The 19,572-nt window shown below is 36.3% G+C and overlaps 1 protein-coding gene across 3 annotated transcripts; it reads left to right on the top strand.

Moving 5' to 3' along the window:
- Nucleotides 1–12,582: 12,582 nt before the first annotated feature.
- LOC143596700 (uncharacterized) lies at nt 12,583–14,584 on the top strand. 3 transcript variants are annotated; one of them, XR_013146757.1, is made up of 4 exons: nt 12,583–12,901; nt 13,376–13,827; nt 13,901–14,272; nt 14,357–14,584. XR_013146757.1 is itself a non-coding variant. In XM_077075409.1 (3 exons), exons 2-3 carry the CDS (start codon nt 13,382–13,384, stop codon nt 14,091–14,093), a joined length of 639 nt encoding a protein of 212 aa, XP_076931524.1. In that variant the 5' UTR covers nt 12,583–12,901; nt 13,376–13,381; the 3' UTR covers nt 14,094–14,584. The 3 variants fall into 3 exon arrangements, 2 of the variants coding, with proteins under 2 accessions (XP_076931524.1, XP_076931525.1); XM_077075409.1 differs by having other exon boundaries at nt 13,901–14,584; XM_077075410.1 differs by lacking the exon at nt 12,583–12,901 and having other exon boundaries at nt 13,358–13,827; nt 13,901–14,584.
- The last annotated feature ends 4,988 nt before the right edge of the window (nt 14,585–19,572 follow it).

Below are 19,572 nucleotides of genomic sequence, written 5' to 3' on the forward strand. Positions count from 1 at the left end.
GATATTCAATCAGCAACAAATTCTTTACACAAATCAGCAACAAACAAGCTCTGATACCAATTGTGAGAACCGAGCCCCGGTGCGGAAGCGTGAATAGTCGGTATTAACGATGTAGCTCGGATCTAGGGTTAGGATCGAATCTCACTCATATTCACTCTTGAAAGATGTTTGGACGGATGAGGTGTATTGTGAGAGAGCCTGATTTGATTAACAATCAATAATAGGATGAACAATTGTAATCAAAACACAACCAATATAGAAATGGTAGTATGATAATATTAGTCGAATGATTCTCATAAAGATGAATCACTCATACATACATTCATACATACATTTGATTAAGAAATATCAGCCGCCACCAGGAGAGATCATCCTGGAGGCGGAAACTCTCTCAAAGGGATAAAACCCTAGATCTCACTCAATACACAATACACTCACTCATACTAGACAAATGAATAAAAACATCTATTTATACTAGTCTAGCAAGACTTGGTCTTCAAGCCATCCACCCTTGGTCGAGACCAAATAATATATTTTTCACCCACAAATTAATTCGATGCGTCGGTCTAAAACATAAGTTCCAACAGGATATTTCATTAATGAGGCTCAGTCGTCCCCAAGGTCCACTTCAACCTATTCCTCATTCGTTTCATGAAATGTCTCAGGATCAGCAGACAAATATGCGTTTTAGCTTACTTCATCATTATAAAAATCAAATGTCTGCTGATCGCCTGAATCAAGAATGTCTCATGGAGAATCAGAAAAAGCTGTTAAGTTATGTCTCTTTCTGTCCAAAGGAGACTAAAGCCCTCAGTGAGATTGTTGAGTCTCAAGGGGTGAAAATAAAAGAGCAAGAGGAAATTATTTTGCAACTTACATGCAAGGACTATGAACTTAAGAAGCTCAGAAATGACGAAGAAGATCCAGATGCTTCAGGTACTGAAGAAAGTGAGCCTAAACAAACTCACGGCTTGGCTTCTGGTATTGGTACAAGTGCAGCTGATGATTCAGAGAAACAAATCGTTGCTTATCATGATACTACAACTGCTACACCCATTGAGATGATCAAGGCTGATATTGTTATCTTTGTTGACGGTAAGGGGGTGGTTAGAAGCATAGTGAATGCAGATGAGATTGCTGTGGGACAGTTCGTTGAAAGGTCCCTAACACGAGAGCAGATCTCGATCTTGCTTGGTTTGAATGATGACGAGTTAACCGTGTTAGAGGCTGAGGAGGACATGGAGGTGGAAAATGATGAAGAGATATTAAATATTCCGACTGTTGAGATGAGTACGGCGTTTATTTATAAGGATGAGGAAGTAGAGATCGAGGACATGACTGTTGAGGAATACCCTGGTCTATTTCAACACACCAATGGTGATCAGGGTGCTCCAATATTTATAGAGGAAACGGTCAATGCAGCAGAAGATCAAATGGAGAAGACTTCCAAGGGAAAGAATGTTGTTTATACGATATTTGATTCAAATCCCGATCCTTCTGTTGCGGACATTCAGAGTTGGTTTGCTCATCGGTACAAGAATTCTCGTAAGATTATTAAGGCATTCCGATATGTAGATCAAGAACAGAAAGTTTAAGCTGTTGCTTGAGCTCAAGCAAATCAAATGACCTCCTTCAAGGCTGTATCTAAAGTCCAAGGTGACATTATTTCATGGTTGTTTGATTCTGATTTAAATGTATGTATTATCAAATGGGAGAAGGGCGTTCAGTATTATGAGAGGATTACTGACGTTCTGTCGTTACCAAGATGGGACGTACGAACTTTGGCGTACCATCCTTTTATAAACCGTGGGAGAGTTCAACATGCAGATTGGTTTCACAAACATCTGCTGTTAGAGGTCAATCATGGGTATAAATTCCTTAGACCACAGGTTCCAAAGTGTAAGCGATCAATGAAATTGATCCAAGAACAGGTTGGAGGAAGTTGGTTCTTAAGGTAAAGCCGCCAAAGACCATGAAGCGTGTGCCAGTGAAGATGTTGAATCAACACATGTATTTATCTTTCAACCACTGGTACTACGACAACAAGACTGGCGAGGCAGTTATTGTGTTGGGTAAAGGATTAAAGACCGAGCTGATAAAGATCATCGATCCGATGTGGCTCGTGAACTTGATAGAGACCGACAATGACGTGCTATTCAAGAATAAGATATTGATAGAGCGTCGTGAAGACTATGACCTGCAATTTCAACGCGTTGTTCGTGTGTGTCATGAGCATGGTATTCATAGATGCAGAGATTGGCAGACAAGACGCTTCAAGTAAAATAAAGACAAAGAGCTCAAGACGAGGGGGTGTCTGTTAGTACACGGTTTTGCGTCTCGAGTCTTTGTATCTATCGTTAAGTATTTATTGTTTATTTAATGAAAAGGTTATATTATTATTAAGCTAGTTCGTTAGGGAACCGTCTAGTTCGTTAAGCACGTTTAACAAACTAGACCTTATGTTAAATTATACCCTAATTAATTAAGGATGTTTAACGAATCAAGATGTAGTTCGTTAAAGATATTTCGTTTATTGTAATGTAACGAAGTGAAGACTAGTTCGTTACGGAATGTGTAACGAACTAGAATTCATCTTCTATATATAGTGGTGCGTCCACTGTTAATTTAAGTTTTTGAGAATTATATTATCGAACCTCTGTCCAGATCTACTCTCTCTCTCTGAAGCTTCATTAACGTATTTAATCTTATACATACAAATATATACAACTAATACTAATACTAATATATAACATATAATCAATAGCATCATGAACTAGATCTGCATAATTGGATAAGTAATCCTAGATCTGAGATTGTTTCTTGGGTTCTACAAAGGCCGAGCTGATAAAGATCATTGATCCGATGTGGCTCGTTAATTTGACAGAGACCGACAATGACATGCTATTCAAGAATAAAATATTGATAGAGCGTCGTGAAGACTATGACCCAGCAATGCAGTTTCAACGCGTTGTTCGTGTGTGTCATGAACATGACATTCACAGCTGTAGATTTTGGAAGACAAGACGCTTCAAGTAAATTAAACACAAAGAGCTCAAGATGAGGGGTGTCTGTTAGTACACGGTTTTGCGTCACAAGTCTTTGTATTTATCGTTTTGTGTTTATCGTTTAATTTAATTTAAAAGATATTATTATTTAAGCTAGTTCATTAAGTATGTTTAACGAATAAGGGGGTGTTTCGTTATATTTTTTTATTTAATGTATTGTAGCGAAGCAGGAGTCTAGTTCATTACGGAATGTGTAACGAACTAGACATGTCGTCTATATATAGTGGGTTCGTTCACTGTTTAATTTAAGTTTTGAGAATTTAAGTATCGAACCTCTGCCCAGATCTCGTCTCAAGCTTCATCTTAATTAATCATCTTATATTATACATATACATATCTATATAACTAATACTAATATTTATATATACAACATATAACGTATAAGAGCAACAATGAACAAGATCCTTAATTATTAGATCTTAGATCTGAGTTAGATCCGAGTGTTCATATATGTTATGATTAACATCATGATCCTTCACCACTTGTACACACAAACAAACAAACGACATGTAAGTAATTTTTATAAATGTATAGGTGAATAAGCGTATAAGTCCAGAATGCAACGTATAAAATTTGAGAAAACATTTACAAGCCAAGAACTAGCTGCTAACCTGATACATAAATTACGTTACGAATACAAATACGTTAAAGGAATACTTTATTGATAAATTAAGGATGAATATATTGTGGTGTATACTATGAGGATAAGTTATGGAGAGAATCTGACATGATAACGGTATGGATAAATTGAGGCTCAGATATCACTTAAATTATGAATAAAAGCTGCCTATTTATAGGCCATCAACTCCCATTCGTTAAGTTGGTCTCATTCGTTATACTGTAGTAACGAATGGGTAATAACTTAACGAATAAGTCATCATTCGTTATATTACATAATGAATGGGCCTCCATTCGCTATACAATCCATAGAGAATGGTGTATTAATCTTAACGAATAGCCTAGTCAACTAACGAATGAATCCATTCGCTATACAATTCATAGCGGATGGCCATTTTAAATTAAATATACAGGCTAGACTATCTATAACTTATTCGATTGGCTACAGACACCAAATAATTCACTAACAGACTCCCCCTTTTCCTTAGCTTTCTAATACTTTAACCTTGAATACTTTAATTGCAAATCATCAGCCACATTTCATGCACTAACAGACTCCCCCTTTTCTGTAGCTATCAAATACTTTAACCTTGAATACTTTAATTGCAAATCATCAGCCAAATTTCATGCACTAATCTTTAAGTCTTCTAAGCAAACAAATAACTAGTAGATGGATAAATCTTTAAGTTTTCTAAGCAAACAAATACTAGTAGCCTCTCATATCGGATCTCCCCCTCAAGTGAGCAACTCTTGGAGATCATCCCGATCATCCACTGGCGTATGATATGGTTCAATCTTTCAACAAATAGCAACAAGTCATCAACTATCTGCCAGTACCGGTAAACAAAAACATATCTTTACATTTAACCTCGTCACATATATTCATGAAAAACCCAATCATTCAACATCTTTCACTTCGGTTTATCCTCCCTTGATAACGTATATCCCAAATATACTCTTTGAAGCTCTTCCACATCCCATTCGCAAAGATGCACTAATGTTTGGGCATATGATTCAGAGTTCCAACCTCTATTAATAAACCCTGAATGATCAAATTCTTCAATCCAATGACAATACTCGTATTGCATTCTTCAGTATGATCAACCCATTCGAAAATTGTCACCTTCAACAGAAGTAATCCGCCGTATACTCGTAGCCAACACAGTCAGGATCAAAGTCGCTCAGAAAGAAGTAAACAGAAAGACACTTGTATCCCACATAGTCAGGTTTCTATTCTGAATAAACCAATCAGCAATCAAAGAACAATTGCAGTCTTGAAGTCAGTCAAACGTAGCTTTGCAATCATGAATACCATCCGAATTGTAGTAATATTTCAAGAAATCCAAACGTAGGAAGATACAAGCCAATTAAACTCATATGAATATTTTATCTCCCCCTTTTCTTGACAAATTCATCAAGGTCTTGAACAATCGTTAAAACTCACAAACAAACTTCTCCTTAAATTACTCGTGGTCTCCCCCTCGTCCAGTCGAAACGCGTAAAAAGTCGGCCAAAAATATTTTACCAAAATTTACAAGAAGAGTACCCAATATATTAGGAATATCCCAGAAAAAATTCGTTCAAGAAAATGTTTTTAAAATACTTTTTTTTAACCAATGACAAATGAGTCTTCAGCAATGATCACCATTCGCTAGAACTATGTCCATAGACGTTAACAACCCTCATTCATTATAAATTAACACCTTCATTCTTTATAACAGCTGAGCGAATCAGGTCCCATACGTTAAAGATCACATTCGTCTTATCCAATAACGAATGAACCCACATTCGTTATGAATTACCATTTTCATTCATTATAACCGACGAAATTCGTTAGAACAGTTACACGAATGAACTCATATGTTAAGAAACCACATTCGTTATACACATTAACGAATGGCCTTAAAACAATAACTAATGGTCTCATTCGTTAAGAAACGCTTAACGAGTGGCAATAATAACATAACCAATGGGTTGTTGGATCTGAACCGTTCACCGGAAAAATGTTTTTCGCCAGAAAAAACAGTTACATCGCCGGAAACTGCACATTCAAGCTTCATCCAAGGTAGATTCATCAAAACATCATAATTAACCATGAAATTCACACCGAATACTCAGCATTTCATCACAATCCCGAATCTATCATCAATTTAACTTAACAACCACTAATTCAACACCAACTGAATCAAACAGTAACATGCTCTTCAATGGTGAAACCTTCATTTCACCAAAATTAAACACCAAAAACAGCTATAAACCTTCGTATTACCTCAACGAACACGAATCTACCATCAATTCCATCAAGAAAACCTTAATTTGATCAAAATCTTACGAAATTATTCCAAACCCCGTTGAACATGAAGAACATGACTCTGACCAGATTCATACATTAAATTGATACATCGAGATCAGTCGTCTACCTGATACCACTTTTTGAAACACGTTTATGAGCCAAGATCTAGACGCTAACATCGATACATCAAATAAATATGATTATGAATACGTTAAAAGAACACGGATACGTTAAATAGTGTTCATAACATTAAAGGATGGAATACATTATGGTGGATACAATAATTTATGGAGAGAATCCGGCATGGGAACGATATGGATAAATTAAGGCTTGGATATCTAATTAACAATGAACGTGAGCTGCCTATATATAAGCCATCAGATCCCATTCGTTTAGTTAGCCTCATTCATTATGCTGTAGTAACGAATGAGACACCATTCGTTATGCCTCCATAATTAATGGGTAATAACTTAACGAACAAACCACCATTCGTTACATTACATAAAAAATGTGCCTCCATTCGCTATACAATCCATGGAGAATGGCCATTTTAAATTAAATATACAGACTAGACTATCTATAACTTATTCGATTGGCTACAGACACCAAATCATGCACTAACAGACTCCCCCTTTTCCGTAGCTATCCAATACTTTAACTGCAAATTATCAGCCACATTTCATGCACTAACACATTGTAACTTCCTGCAAGTGAGCTTGAGATCACTCTTATTGAAACCTTGCTCGACCCACTAAATTACTTGGTTTAAGCTTGGTAAAGTTAAGGGTTTGCTCATGAACAAACCTTGCTCGACTAAAGAACAACCTCGCTTGATGAAGTGTAGTTTGCTCGAACTAATACTCAGAAGTATTCTAGAAGATAACCTTGCTCGATGTAAGATACATTGCTTGAATAAGTTCTACGCTTGCTCGAAGTTCTTAGTTTGCTCGTATTCCATACCTAGCACTTTCTTGAAGAGGTTAAGAAGATTCAAATCTTCCTTGATTAACTATTGATCCCAACAATCTCCCCCTAGATTGCAACAAACTCAGATGCACCAAAACACCTGTAGGTTACATACACTCATCTAAATATACATATCAAATTCTCAAAAGCAGTAAATTACATTACTTAAAAGAAAAACATTACGTATTCAAATTCTGTCACACGGAAATTACAAATCAAAATAACATAATCAAAAGTAATCATCTTATTGAGCTTCCTCCTTCAGTCCTCCTATCAAGCCTAACAGCAACAGCTTCTTGAGCCTTTTTTTACCTTAAAACAATGACGATTGAGGCTTCATTTGTTATCCATACTATAACTTAATCATTATTTGTTAAAACCGTATCCACATACATTAACGAATGGTCCACATTCGTCATACATTACCATACTCATTTTTTAAACCTTGTTAACGAATGAGCTTATACATTAACAACACTCATTCGTTACACATTTGAACGAATAAGATCACATTCGTTATACTTCATTCGTTAGGAAACTGAAGGATGTCAGAGAAAAAACAACGAATGAACGTAGTAACGAATGAATCTGGATTTAGTAACGAATGAGTCAGAATAACGAATAAGGTTCATACATTAAGCTCCTTCACATTCGCATGATCTAATAACGAACGAGCCCATATTCGTTATCCATAATTTAAACACATTCGTTAAAAACAATAAAGAATGGCCTCCATTCGTTAAACTCCTGTAACGAATGGCTACAGTAGCATGACGAATGGGTGTTGGATCTAAATTGTTCACCGAAAAAACGATTTTCGTCGGAAAAATCAGTTACATCGCCAGATAAAACTGTTACATCACCGGAATCTGCACTTTCAAGCTTCATCCATGGCAGATTCACCATATCTTCATAATAATTTACCAAATTGATCCACGAAGGCTCGAATTTTCATCACGAATCTGAATCAATAATCAATATAACTTAATATATACTGATTTGATACAAATTTGATCAAACAATAACTTTCTATTCAATGGTGGATTCTTCAATACACCATAATTAACCTTCAAAATCAACAGGAAGCCTTGGAATTCATTAATTGATATGAATCTACCATCAATTCCATCAATAAGCCCTTAATTCGATCCAAATCTGACCAAATTATGCCAAAACCCGATGAACACGAAAAACATGATTTTGACCAGATTCATACCTTAAGTTGATGCATCGAGAGCAGCCATCTGCTCTGATACCAATTAAGAAAACGTTTGCGAGCCAAGATCTAGCCGCTAACCCGATACAACAATTACGTTACGAATACGTTAAAGGAATACTTTATTGATAAATTAAGGATGAATACATTATGGTGTATATATTGAGGATAATATATGGAGAGAATCCAGCATGGTAACGGTATGGATAAATTGAGGCTCAGATCTCACTTAAATTATGAACATGACCTGCCTATTTATAGGCCATCAGCTCTCGTTCGTTAAGTTGGTCTCATTTGTTATACTGTATTAACGAATGAGACACCCTTCGTTATGACTCCACAATGAATGTGTAATAACTTAACGAATAAGCCATCATTCGTTATATTACATAACGAATGGGCCTCCATTCGCTATACAATCCATAGCGAATGGGGTATTAATCTTAACAAATAGCCTAGTCAATTAACGAATGGATCCATTCGCTATACAATTAAATATACAGATTAGACTATCTATAACTTATTCGATTGGCTACATACACCAAATCATGCACTAAAAGACTCCCCCTTTTCCTTAGCTATCGAATAATTTAACCTTGAATAATTTAATTGCAAATCTTCAGCCACATTTTATGCACTAATAGACTCCCCCTTTTTCATAGCTATCGAATACTTTAACCTTGAATACTTTACTTTCAAATAATTTGCCACATTTCATGCACTAACAAAAATCATCAGCCACATTTCACATAAGTACCGGTAAATAAAAACATATCTTTACATTTAACCTCGTCACACATCTTCAAGAAAAACCCGATCATTCAACATCTTTCACTTCGGTTTATCCTCCCTTGATAACGTGTATCCCAAATATGCACTAGCAAATCAGAAGAATGATTTATTATTTTCAAAAACTTTTTAAACACCAGATCCGATCAATACATATTCATAATATACTGATTAGATAATAGATCTAGTTATGTGAAATGCTATAGATTAGGTAATTGGAAAATAATATTAACAAAGTGATTGAGATTGTAATTTGGCAGAGGTTCGGTATAAATTTAATCAATACTTCATATTAACACAGGCTGAACAAGCCTTACATAGACAATGGGATGCCATTCCTTACACATCCCATAACGAATGGCCTCCATTCGTTATCATTACAGAAGTTAATTATGGTATAGCGAATGACTCATTCGCTATACCCCATTCGTCAACATTCCATGACGAATGGATCAATTACATAGAGACTGAATTCCATTCGTTAAACATCCTTAAAGAATGGACGATTACAAATAACGATTATGGTTCATTCGTTAACCAACCTTAACGAACGAACTGTTCATAATAGCGAATGGGATTCATTAAACATACTTAACGAATGAGCCTTACATAACTAATGGGTTAATATTTCCATAAATATCCTTTTAACATTAAAATAATAATAAATTACAAACGATAATTACAAAGACTCCAGACGACAAAACCGTGCACTAACAAACACCCCCTCGTCTTGAGCTCTGTGTCTTTAATTACTTTTACCTCTTCATCTTCCAATCTCGACAACTATGAATCCTAAACGCATGACACACACGCACGACACGTTGGAATTGCATAGCTCTATCGTAATCTTCTTGACGCTTGATCAAAATTTATTCTTAAAAAGCACGTCGTTGTCGGTTTCTGATAAGTTAACGAGCCACATTGGGTCGATAACTCGTATAAAGCTGGTCTTAAGTCCTTTCTCCAGCACAATGACCGCCTCGCCGGTCCGATTATTGTAGTACCATCAATTGAATGATAGGTGAAGACTCTGTGGAAAAGTCTTCACCGGTACACGTTTCATCGTCTTCGGCGGTTTAACTTTAAGTACAAGTTTCCTCCAACCCGTACGAGGATCAATTTCATCAATTTACTTAGGGTTGGGACTTGTGGCTTAAAGAACTTAAATCCACGATTTACCTTGATGAGCAGATGTTTGTGAAATCATTCTGCTAACCGATCTCCACCGCGATTTATGAACGGCCGGTTAGCAATTGTATGAACATCCCACCTCGGCAGTGAGAGAACGTCAGTGATGTATTGGAAATACTAAACACCGTTCTCCCACATGATAATACAAACTTTTAACTCAGAATCGTACAACCAAGAAACCATATCACATTTCACTATTGGCACGACTTTGAAAGTAGTCTTCTGATTTGCTTTAGCCAGTGCAGCAACGTCCAGTTGTTATTCTCGATCGACGTACCAGCAAGCTTCAATTATCTTACTAGCACATTTACTGTGGTGCTTAAACCATTCCAGAATATCAGCTTCAAGTGGATTAGAGTTCCGTTCAGGCATCTTGGCTTTGTTCTTTGTAGTCTTTTCCAGATGGTCTTCAGCAGCTTTAACGTAGTCTCCAGTAAATGTAGGAACACCCTGATCAACATTTAAACGTTGATATAGATCGGGGTATTCCTCTGCTGTCACATCCTCCATATCTATCTCCTCATCCTCATAGATAAAATACATATTCCCATGTGGAATACTCTCATCTAGCAACACTTCCTCATCATTCACCACCTCGACATCCTCCTCAGCCTCCAACGCATCTAGTTCTTCATCGTTCAGCCCTAATAATAATGAAATCTGTTCGCGATTTAGGGCTTAATCGACAAACTGACCTTCTTCGATTTCGTCCGTGTTGGTCGTGCTCATCACTACCCCTTTCTCGAAATCAATAAATAGGATATTGTTGGATTTGATCGACTCGATAGGTTGAACATTTGTCGAGTCCTCGTAGACGACTATATGTCTATCATTGCCTTCACCTCCAACACCACACTAGCTCCTGAGGATGAGTCATGAGCTTGCTTCGGCTCACTTCCTCCAGTACCTGGAGCATCAGGATCATAATCATTCTTCAGTTTCTTCATAGCGTCGTCTTTGCATGTCAACTGAAGGATGAGATCTTCCTACACCTTAATCTTCGCCCCCTGGGCCGTTACAATCTCACATAGCTCTTTTGTTTCCTTCTAACAGTAGGAAACATACCCCATCAGACGACATTGGTTCAGCATCATTTGCTCTTGAGCTTGAAGATCGGTCACCGTTTGATTCTCGTATAAATGAATCAAACTCAAGAGCATGTCCATCTGATGGGTGGGGGTCAAAGTATGAAATGTCGGAGGTACGGGCTGCATAGAACCTTGAGGACGGTTGATTCTCATAAATGAGACATCCAAAGGTTGTGTGGGCATCACAGTCGGTGTCGGAGGAACCACCGATGTAGTAGCAGCAGTCCTTGGCATAGAGGATAAAACGGATCGTGGAAACAAGCCCAACCTCGAATTAGAAGTGAGCGTGGTCGTCAAAGTGAGTGCCGAGGTGCTAGTAGTAAGCAACACCGCCGAACTTTGAGAAGCGAATGACCTCGACACACGTGGACCAATATCTACATCGGATCCATGAGTAATACGAAGTTTGGGCGGTTGATCTTTCGCTAACGCCTTGCCCTTACGTTTTCGTTGAGCAGCCTGTGAGCTTGCTGCCTCAACGTTAGCACGTCGTTGATCACCTCTATTTCCATCATCACCACCATCTCGACCATCATCTCCACCACCGTTCCCACCTGTTCCTTCTTCTCTTTCGGAATCCGAGTCTTCGTGGATCCAACGGTCGTTAGAAGGATATACATATGCCGGATTCGACAAGTGACCAATCAAACGTTTGGTCCTTGGGATATCCTGTGGTTCCTTGCTCCTGTATGACTTCATCCTTTTCATCGTGTCCGCATTCATGTGTTCCAGCTTCAACACGTCTTCTTTCAAAGTACTATCAATCTCAAATCAGGAATTAAATCCTGAATGATTAGCTGGACAAACCATGGATACATCAGGATTTTACTGCGTCGATTCTTAACCAAGCAGTTTTCCTTTAGGCGATAAAAGATAAGCTCAGAGAAGTTGTACGATTTGTTCAAAACAAGAGCTACGAATGCCGATTGTAGAATAATCTGGCATTCATCGTATCTACCCTTGCATCCCCCAAGGAAATGTATGAGAACATGTAATAGATACTTGTACGGGGTGCACAAGTAAGCCTTGTTGTATTGGGAACGCTCAAGGTCACCTGACTAGAATAATCGTCGAAATAACCCACGTATCAATGACCTATCAAATTTACATGGGTTATCCATGTTATCCACAAACCTCAACGCCCTTCGGATAACCCCAAGTGTTATAACAGTTGCCTTGTCGTTGACTTCAGCAACAATATGGTTTTCAGACTGAATGTAACGAGCCGAATTTCAAAAAGGTCGAATAATGCTAAAGTAAACCGTTGTGTCAGCAGTAACAGCATAGTTTATCCGAGATCATCATATAAACGCTATGATATCCCTAAACATGTCTTCATCAGCAAAATTGTCCCCTCCCTAACTAGCCTTATTACATATTTCTTCAATTTTAAACTTATAATTACATATTTCCCCATCTAGTGTGTATTTACCATATTACCCTTTCCAATTTACAATAACCCTAGTAATATCATCGTCGTTTCGATGTCCTCTCACATATCAGAGAACAAACTATAGTTCATTTGGATTTTCACGGCAATCTAATCCGACAAACACGGAACGCCGGCGAACACAGAACGTCCGCGGACACCGAACGCCGGTAAACACAACAACGACGTCGAGGATTATTAAAGTGTTCATCAGTTTTTCGACGGCAAACATTCATCAACGATTCGGTAAGTTCAATCTTTTCATAGTTGATGCAAACCATGTTGTTATGGATTATTAAAATATTTTCTTACTTTTGAGGATAGTCCTTGAATAAAGCCATTAGATAAGGCTTATGAGAGTGTCCAAAGTTCCATAGTTGTACAGAACATGCTACTAAATCAGTACTTAGAATGTTAATTCGAGGTTACAAATTCAATTGTGGTAGTTGCTGCTGCTGCTATTTTAAAAAGTAGCTTCATTATAATACGATTATATATTTTGTCAGATAGTGATTGTTTGACTTACAACAAACCATATTTTTATGGATTATTGAAACATGGTTGTTGACTTGGGTGTTCCCACCCTTACAACCAAATAGTTAAACAGAACAATATATTATTTGTTGTTGTGAAGTTAATTCACTGTGGGCATTTTTTTTTGACATCTTTCTTAGTGCATGAAATCTTAAAAATCATTTGTTTTTTGTTTATTCATGTTAGGTTATTATGGAAGATGAAAACATAGATGTTATGGGAAACCACTCATTTACACCAACATGGGAGAATATGGATCGATCACCAACAATCGTGAATGCTAGTGTCCAAGTAGTTTCCAAGTACAAAATAAAACAAAAGTATGGAGGCTACTTTCGGTTAGCTAAGAACTCTTCTAAAAAACGCTATTGTTTTGGGTCTAAAAAATGCATTTACATTGACACATGCATATTTTGCTTTGATGAATTGATTGAAGAGGTTGTCACTCATTATCATTCAGACAGAGAACTCGTTTTCTCACTGTATTACATTGACAAATACGCGAGTGAGAAAACATATATTAAGGTTGATTCTCATGATACCTTTAAACTGATGCTAAGTATGCATGAGGTGGCTAAAGATTTAACCGTTTATGTGACGAAGGATAATAACATTGAGATATGTTCGATGCAACAAAGGTATATGTTTGTTTAATAAACTTTAAATTTATTGTTCAAATAGTTTCGTATAAGCATTGTACATCATTTGTAGTGGTCAGGATGGAGAACACGATGAAGAACGTGGTGAAGAACTTGGCGAGGAAGAATCGGAGTATTCATTAAGTGATGATAGTTATCATAGATATTATGGTACGGATTCTGAAGTTGATAGTACAGATACTGAAGGAGAGCGGGAGGATCACAACCGAAAACTTATAGAAAGGAAAGTCGAGCCATTACAATGAACTCAAAATTTGAAAATGTGAAAGAGTTTAGAATAGTGTTGGCCCAATATGCAATCACTAAAGGATTTTCATACTACATTGAGAAAAGTGAACCGAAACGAGTCACGGCAGGGTGATTCGAACTAAAGTGCAAATGGAGGATACGCGCTTCTCTCATGCAAGACGGGATTACATTTGAGGTATGTGTTGACCTGTGTGTTTTTATAATTTTGCACCTTTATATATTACTAATAAAGAGTATATTTTTAACCAAAATCATGTAGGTAAAGAAATTGGTAGATATAAAATCTTGCACTCGAAGCATTAAAGGTGCAGCTAAGGTGGCAACTCAAGGATGGGTTGAAAGTGTTATTAAAGATAAGCTAAAATCTGATGGGGATGTCTCACCTACAAAACTCCAAAAATGGATTATGAAAAATTACAATGTTGATGTACCGTACATGAAAGTCCATCGAGGGAAAGAACAAGCTCAGGCTAGTATGTACGGAAAGTGGGATACTCAAGCGAAACCCGGGAAGTGTTGTTGAGGTTGATTATGAGACAAAAGGTAATAAAAAGCTATTTTTACGCTTTTTCATTTCGTTAATAGCTTGCTCGAAGGAGTTTCTTGATGGTTGTCGGCCGTACATTTCTTTAGATGCATGTCATCTAAAAGGGAGGTTTAATGGGGTACTGGTCGGTGCAACAGGTGTTGACGGTAACAATTCTATCTTTCCCGTGGCTTATGGCGTGTTAGAATCAGAAAATAAAAATTCATGGGTATGGTTTCTTGAGTTACTTAAGAAAGCAATCGGTACGCCAAATGGACTAGTTATATCAGCTGATATGTAAAAAGGTCTAGACATTGCAATTGCCAATCGGTACGCCAAATGGACTAGCATAGAGAATGCATGAGGCACCTATATAGTAATTTTAAGCGTCATTTTCGTGGTGAATTGTTTACTAGAAACTTATGGCATGCTGCAAGGACCTATCGTTTAACCGAGCATGAACGATTGTTAAATGAAATCGGTGGAGCAAACAAGGACGCACTTACTTATCTTAACGAGAATCACAATAGGATTTGGTGTCGTGGAAAGTTATTGACAACATCAAAGTGTGATTATATTACCAATAAAATTTCGGAGGCATTTAATTCTTGGATAGGTGAGGTGCGTTATCAACCAGTAGTTAACCTACTTGATTCCATTAGAGAGATGATTATGGTAAGACTGGATAAGAAAAGGAGGTTTCCTAGAAAATATAAGGGTACTTAGTACCTAATACTAAGAGTTATCTCAACAAAATCTCTAAGGTTAGTGTTTAATATTTTTTTGAATGTTTTGAGTGAACTTTTTTTAATATATTTTGAATGTTTTTGTAGGATGTGGGTAAGTATGAGATTTGTAGAAGTGGTTAAAACCGAGCTGAAGTAAAACACATAGACCAGAGTTGGGTGGTTTCACTTGATGAAAGAACATGTACTTGTCGGCGTTGGCAGATTAAAGGTATTCCATGTTTGCATGTAGCAGCTTTTATCATTTTCACAAGGGATGCAAATTGGGAAATATATGTTACTATTGAGAAATGCAAATTAGCTTATGCTTCAGGTGTTGCTACAATGCCTACAAAGGATCAATGGGCGCATATAGATACTGAGGAAAAGATACACCCACCTGCAATTAAACGTCGACCAGGAAGACCAAGAAAGAATAGAATCAAACCAAATGACGAGACTAAAAAGAGACAAAATGCAAGCGTTGTGGTGAGTATGGACACCGTGCAAAGACATGCAAAAATGCAGAAAGTCAATATCAACTTTCAACAAATAAACGAAACGAGCAAAAAATTCATAATTTTCTTGTGTTTTGTATTCTCTTGTTTTTTTTAATGTTGGTTTGACCATTTTTAAATGTTGGTTTAATCATTTTGAAATATATAGAAGCTACTAATGGAATGATGTAAACTTTTGACATTTTTTTTAGTTTTCTTCTTTTGATTTAGTGAATGAATATTTTTTTTGTGAAAACTTTTTTTTTGTACTTGAAAACGAGTAAAAAAATCGACAACTGAATTGGTTAGCTTCGATATGTTCGTCTTAACACCGAATTGATTTGGTTTTAAATTGGGGATATGTGTAATTTTTGGTATTAAGAAGGGAAATATGTAAATAAGTCTTTAATTAGTTCATTAAGGTTAAAATAGTCATTTTTAAGTTAATTTTAATGAAATGGGGAAATATGTAATATATATGGTTTAGGGAGGAGAAATATGTAATTGATTTTTAAGGGTTGAGTAAATATGTAATAAGGAACTTAGGGAGGGGATATATGTAAATGCCCCTATATGAAACAATCAGTAAGGAAACTGAGGAACAATAGTACTCGTCAAAATATCCTAAGCACACATATGCATCAAATGAAAATCAAGAAACCTCTTACTTAATCATAAACCAAAACAAAAGCAAAATCCAAACTAAAATCCAACTTCAACAAAAGTTCATCATAGGCCTAGGCAGTCTAGGGGTTTAGCCAACAACCATACTCAAGAACAAAACAAATAAATAAGGTTTAAAAACTGAATTCATAAAGTAAACAATACAATCAAACCAAATAATAATAACAATTGGATGAGTAGGTTCGAACTCAAACATAAAACTATTGGTTGCTTCGTCCTCGTTTTTCCTCTTTCATGCGATTCCTCTCTACGGCAACTCTAAAAGAGAAGTAATACTTATCGCTGTCCAATCTTGGGTCTAAAAAATAAGAACCTGCTAATATTATGTTTCATTCATTAATATAACCTCACATTAAGATTAATTTTATTTTTAAAACATGTAATCATGTTACGTTGAACAGGATGATTATATATTATCAGCATAATATAAATTTATTAATCATATAAATACTTGGTTCGACAATTCACTTATTGGACTCAATCTTAATAGAAGTACTCTGTTGTAGCTCGTAGTCTCTTAAAACACATAAAAACCAAATATGAACCAAACATGAGTAATATAAATAGAGTTAGCTCAAAAGTATCTAAAAGTATAGGAAATATTTATAATATATATATATATATATATATATATATATATATATATATATATATATATTAGCCCATATCAAATATCCACACACTTAAACCTTTTCCGATTCTGAAAGAGTTATTTGCACTGGAATCATAACCGGAAAACATGGTTTTTAAAACATGTAGATTATTTTAAAGCCTAGATAAACGTGAAACTACGATTGTCAATATTGTTGTCCACTAATGATTCTTTGAATGCCAACACCGTGTGGATTGCCTTGTGTGTACTCCAAGCTCCTTTACTTTCTTTAATCAACCAGTTACATGCATAATAAAAGTCAGCTATGCTAAGTGAGTTCTAGTTAATCAAGTAATATACATTATATTCACATACTTGTATGTACATATCCGAAGATACATATTACAAACTTAACTTATTTACCTTTCTTTCATTCATACGCACATACTTATATACATACACACATACATACATTCATTCTTTCATACTTTCATGCTACAAGCATAACTATCTCTATCCTCTCAATATTATTAGGTTATGGTTCCTACCGTCTCAGAATTATTATGGTCTGGTACCTACCGTCTCAGATGTTATTAGGGTCTGGTCCATACCGTCTCAGATATTATTAGGGTCTTGTCCATACCTTCCATACAACCAAACATACATTCCTTACAACATATAACCATATACTTATAGTCATTATAATATACGTACACATTCACATGTCATACACTTACTATATAAAGTAAGTATATTAACCTATCACATAGAGTATGCACACAACCCCAAAAACATAGCAGAGAAAAAAGAGGGCTAGAAACTCACCTGAATCTTTAATCATTCTGAATTAACTATAATTTCCTTCTTCAACTGGGCACAACTAACTATTTAGCATATACATTTATTAATTAACCATATAACTGACTAACAGAACTAACTAAGTTAGTAATTTTAGTAAACTAAGTTAACAAGGTTAACCAAGCTTACTTGATAGACTAGGCTCGTTAATTAAGCCTGATTGATCTCGGGGGTCTCCTTAATTAACGAAGATTGTTAAATTAACATAATCGAGCAAACGGGGTTAGCCAAGTTAAATTAAGAGTAAACTGCGGTTTTCGTCCCTGTGGGTTGTCCAAATTTGCGATTTTAGTCCAATAGTTTCTGATTGTCTTTTTTTGTCCCTGTGGTTTCATTTTGCTTTCAATTATATCCTAACCAACTAACCCCGTTAAATCCACCTGGTTATGTCCATCATCTTGAGGGGCAGTTTGGTAATTGTACTCCCAAAAGAAACACCAACCAACCCTAAATCCCTAATTCCCATACCTCTTTTTCATTCTTTTTGTTGTCTGTATCATCTTCTTCATCCCAAGATAGACAACATTTGAATAGACAATGTCGAGCTCCTCTAACACACAATCATTTCGTCGCTGAGCCAACAATCGAATGGTGTTTTGCTCATGTGGTTCAGTTACAACCATTCGCACGTCTTGGACCGATGCCAATCCTGGTAGACGATTTCACTGTTGAACGAGTGTAAGTTATTTTTATATTGAAACTATATTTTGTTTTTTTTCCTAATTACTTCAAAATCTTACCAGGCATCAATATGTTGTTTTGTTGATTGGGTTGATTCCCTATTGTGCCAAAGAGCTCAAGAAATCATTCCTGGTCTATTGAGATCCGCCAATAATCACGAAGCCATGTCAAGAGCTAATGCAATTCAAAACAAAAGGCTGAAGATTTATTTAGGTTTAAGTTGGATTTTTTTTTTGTTGTATTTGATTTTTAAATGACCTGAAACTTGTAAAGGTCACTGGCTTTATGTTTTTATGTTGTAAAGGTCACTGGCTTTATGTTTTTAAATGCACTATGTTGCAAATTTTGTTGATGACCACTATTAATGAAATTTCGTATTTTGGCTACCATACGACAAGTTTGGTTTATTAACGTTAGGGGTGCAAATGAGCCGAGCTCAAGCCTAAAAGCAAGCTCATTCAATAAACGAGCCCGAGCCCGAGCTTTACTTACGAGCTCGAGCCGGCTCGCGAGCCTAAAAATAAGCTCCTTTAATAGAGCTCGAAACGAGCCAAGCTCGAGCTCGAGCTATGTATAAGTTAAACGAGCCGAGCTTGTGCCTAGTCGAGCTTGGGCTTGGCTCGGCTCGTTTGCACCCCCTAATTACCTTATGCATTATAACAATAGCTTACAAACGAAACATTGTTTGTCAAAACTGACTTGGTCAAAGACCACTATTTTTGTCAATTACCGACACTAGAATGCATAATTCAATGGATTCTTGCAACTAGTTTAGGGTATGAAAAGTTTATCTAATATTTTATGTACCAGCTCTTCGTTTTTTAAGCAAATAATAGAGGTCATTTGACACCTTATCTTGTTAATTAAAGATATTTACTGCAGTGACCTGTTAGCATGATATCACTTGGAAAT

The sequence above is a fragment of the Bidens hawaiensis genome, unplaced genomic scaffold, assembly GCF_021521415.1.
Source record: "Bidens hawaiensis isolate Kalapana, Puna unplaced genomic scaffold, B.hawaiensis_p1.1 tig00046863_1, whole genome shotgun sequence".
Taxonomy (NCBI): domain Eukaryota; kingdom Viridiplantae; phylum Streptophyta; class Magnoliopsida; order Asterales; family Asteraceae; genus Bidens; species Bidens hawaiensis.